Source organism: Meleagris gallopavo, unplaced genomic scaffold, assembly GCF_000146605.3.
Source record: "Meleagris gallopavo isolate NT-WF06-2002-E0010 breed Aviagen turkey brand Nicholas breeding stock unplaced genomic scaffold, Turkey_5.1 ChrUn_random_7180001949776, whole genome shotgun sequence".
Taxonomy (NCBI): domain Eukaryota; kingdom Metazoa; phylum Chordata; class Aves; order Galliformes; family Phasianidae; genus Meleagris; species Meleagris gallopavo.
In genome coordinates, this window is record NW_011211185.1 from 3,522 (window position 1) to 4,780 (window position 1,259).

The window sequence follows — 1,259 nt, forward strand, 5'->3', positions numbered from 1 at the left end:
GGATTTGGAGATGCTTTGTGGCTTGGAGGGCAGGATCCCAAAGGGACATTGGGGTCCCCTTGGCGGGTTTGGTTCCCTTGGCGGTTTTGGATCCCTTCGATGGATTTGGGTCCTTTTGATGGATTTGGGTCTCCCACAGTGAGTTTGGGGTCCCTTTGGTGGGTTTGAATCCCCTTTGGCATGTTTGGGTCCTTGTTTGGTGAGTTTGGGGTCCCCCTTTGGTGCATTTGGGTCTTCTTCAGTGGGCTTGGGTCCCTTTTGTGGGTTTGGGTCCCCCATAGTGAGTTTGGGGTCCCCCTTTGGTGGCTTTGGGTCTGCTTAGTTGGTCTGGCTCCTCTTGGTGAGTTTGGGGTCTCTCTTTTGAGGGTTTGGGTCCCCCATAGTGATTTTGGGGTCTTGTCAAGGGATTTGGGTCGCCCTTTGGCAGGGTTGGGTCTCCTGCAGTGAGTTTGGGGTCCCCTTGGTGGGTCTGGGTCCTCTTGGTGGGTTTGGAGTCCCCCCCCTTGGTGGGTCTGGGTGCCCTCAATTAATTTGGGTCCCTGTTGGTGCGCTTGGGTCCCCAGTAGTGAGTTTGGGGGCCCCCTTTGGTGGGTTTGGGTCTCCCATTGTCAGTTTGGTGTCCCCTTGGTGGGTTTGGCTCCTCTTGGTGAGTTTGGTGACCCCTTGGTGGGTCTGGGTCCCTCTCAATGGGTTTGGGTCCCCCAAGGTGAGTTTGGGGTCCCTCTTTGGTGGGTTTTGGTTCCCCATAGTGAGTTTGGAGTCCCCTGGTTGGATTTGGGTCCCTTGAGAGTTGATGTGGGTGTGCCCCCTGCCTCACCCCCTAACGATCCCCTCTGTCCCCAGGGACCCCCGCGCTGACGTCGCGTGGCTTTGGGGAGGAGGATTTTCATAAAGTTGTGGAGTTCATCGATGAGGGCATCGCGGTGGCCTTGGATGTGAAGAGCAAAACCAGTAAGACCTCTCCCCCAACCACCCCAACCCCAAACTGGAACAGCACTGGGCGGGATGGGTGGGGGGTGGGCTGCTGTGTTCCACCCACAGCCCCAAACACGGGGCACGGGGCTGCAGCTGGGCCAGGATGGACGGATGGATGGATGGATGGATGGATGGATGGATGGATGGATGGATGGGGGGTTGCTGTTTTTCCCCCACCCCACCCTCAAACATAGATATGGGGCTACAGCCAGGTGGGATGGACTGGAGGCTGTTGTTGCCCCCCCTCCCAAACCCCAAATCCAACCCCTTCCCCAGGTAAGCTT

General features: G+C 57.7%; 1 protein-coding gene across 1 annotated transcript in view; it reads left to right on the forward strand.

Annotated features, from left to right (window-relative positions):
• Nucleotides 1–1,184, forward strand: part of LOC104916864 (serine hydroxymethyltransferase, mitochondrial-like) — a 4,699-nt gene extending 3,515 nt beyond the window's left edge. Inside the window, exon 7 of the mRNA XM_019611575.1 lies at nt 823–1,184. Coding sequence (XP_019467120.1) covers nt 823–1,169 — 347 coding nt within the window. The 3' untranslated portion in view covers nt 1,170–1,184. The remainder of the gene's footprint in view (nt 1–822) is intronic.
• The last annotated feature ends 75 nt before the right edge of the window (nt 1,185–1,259 follow it).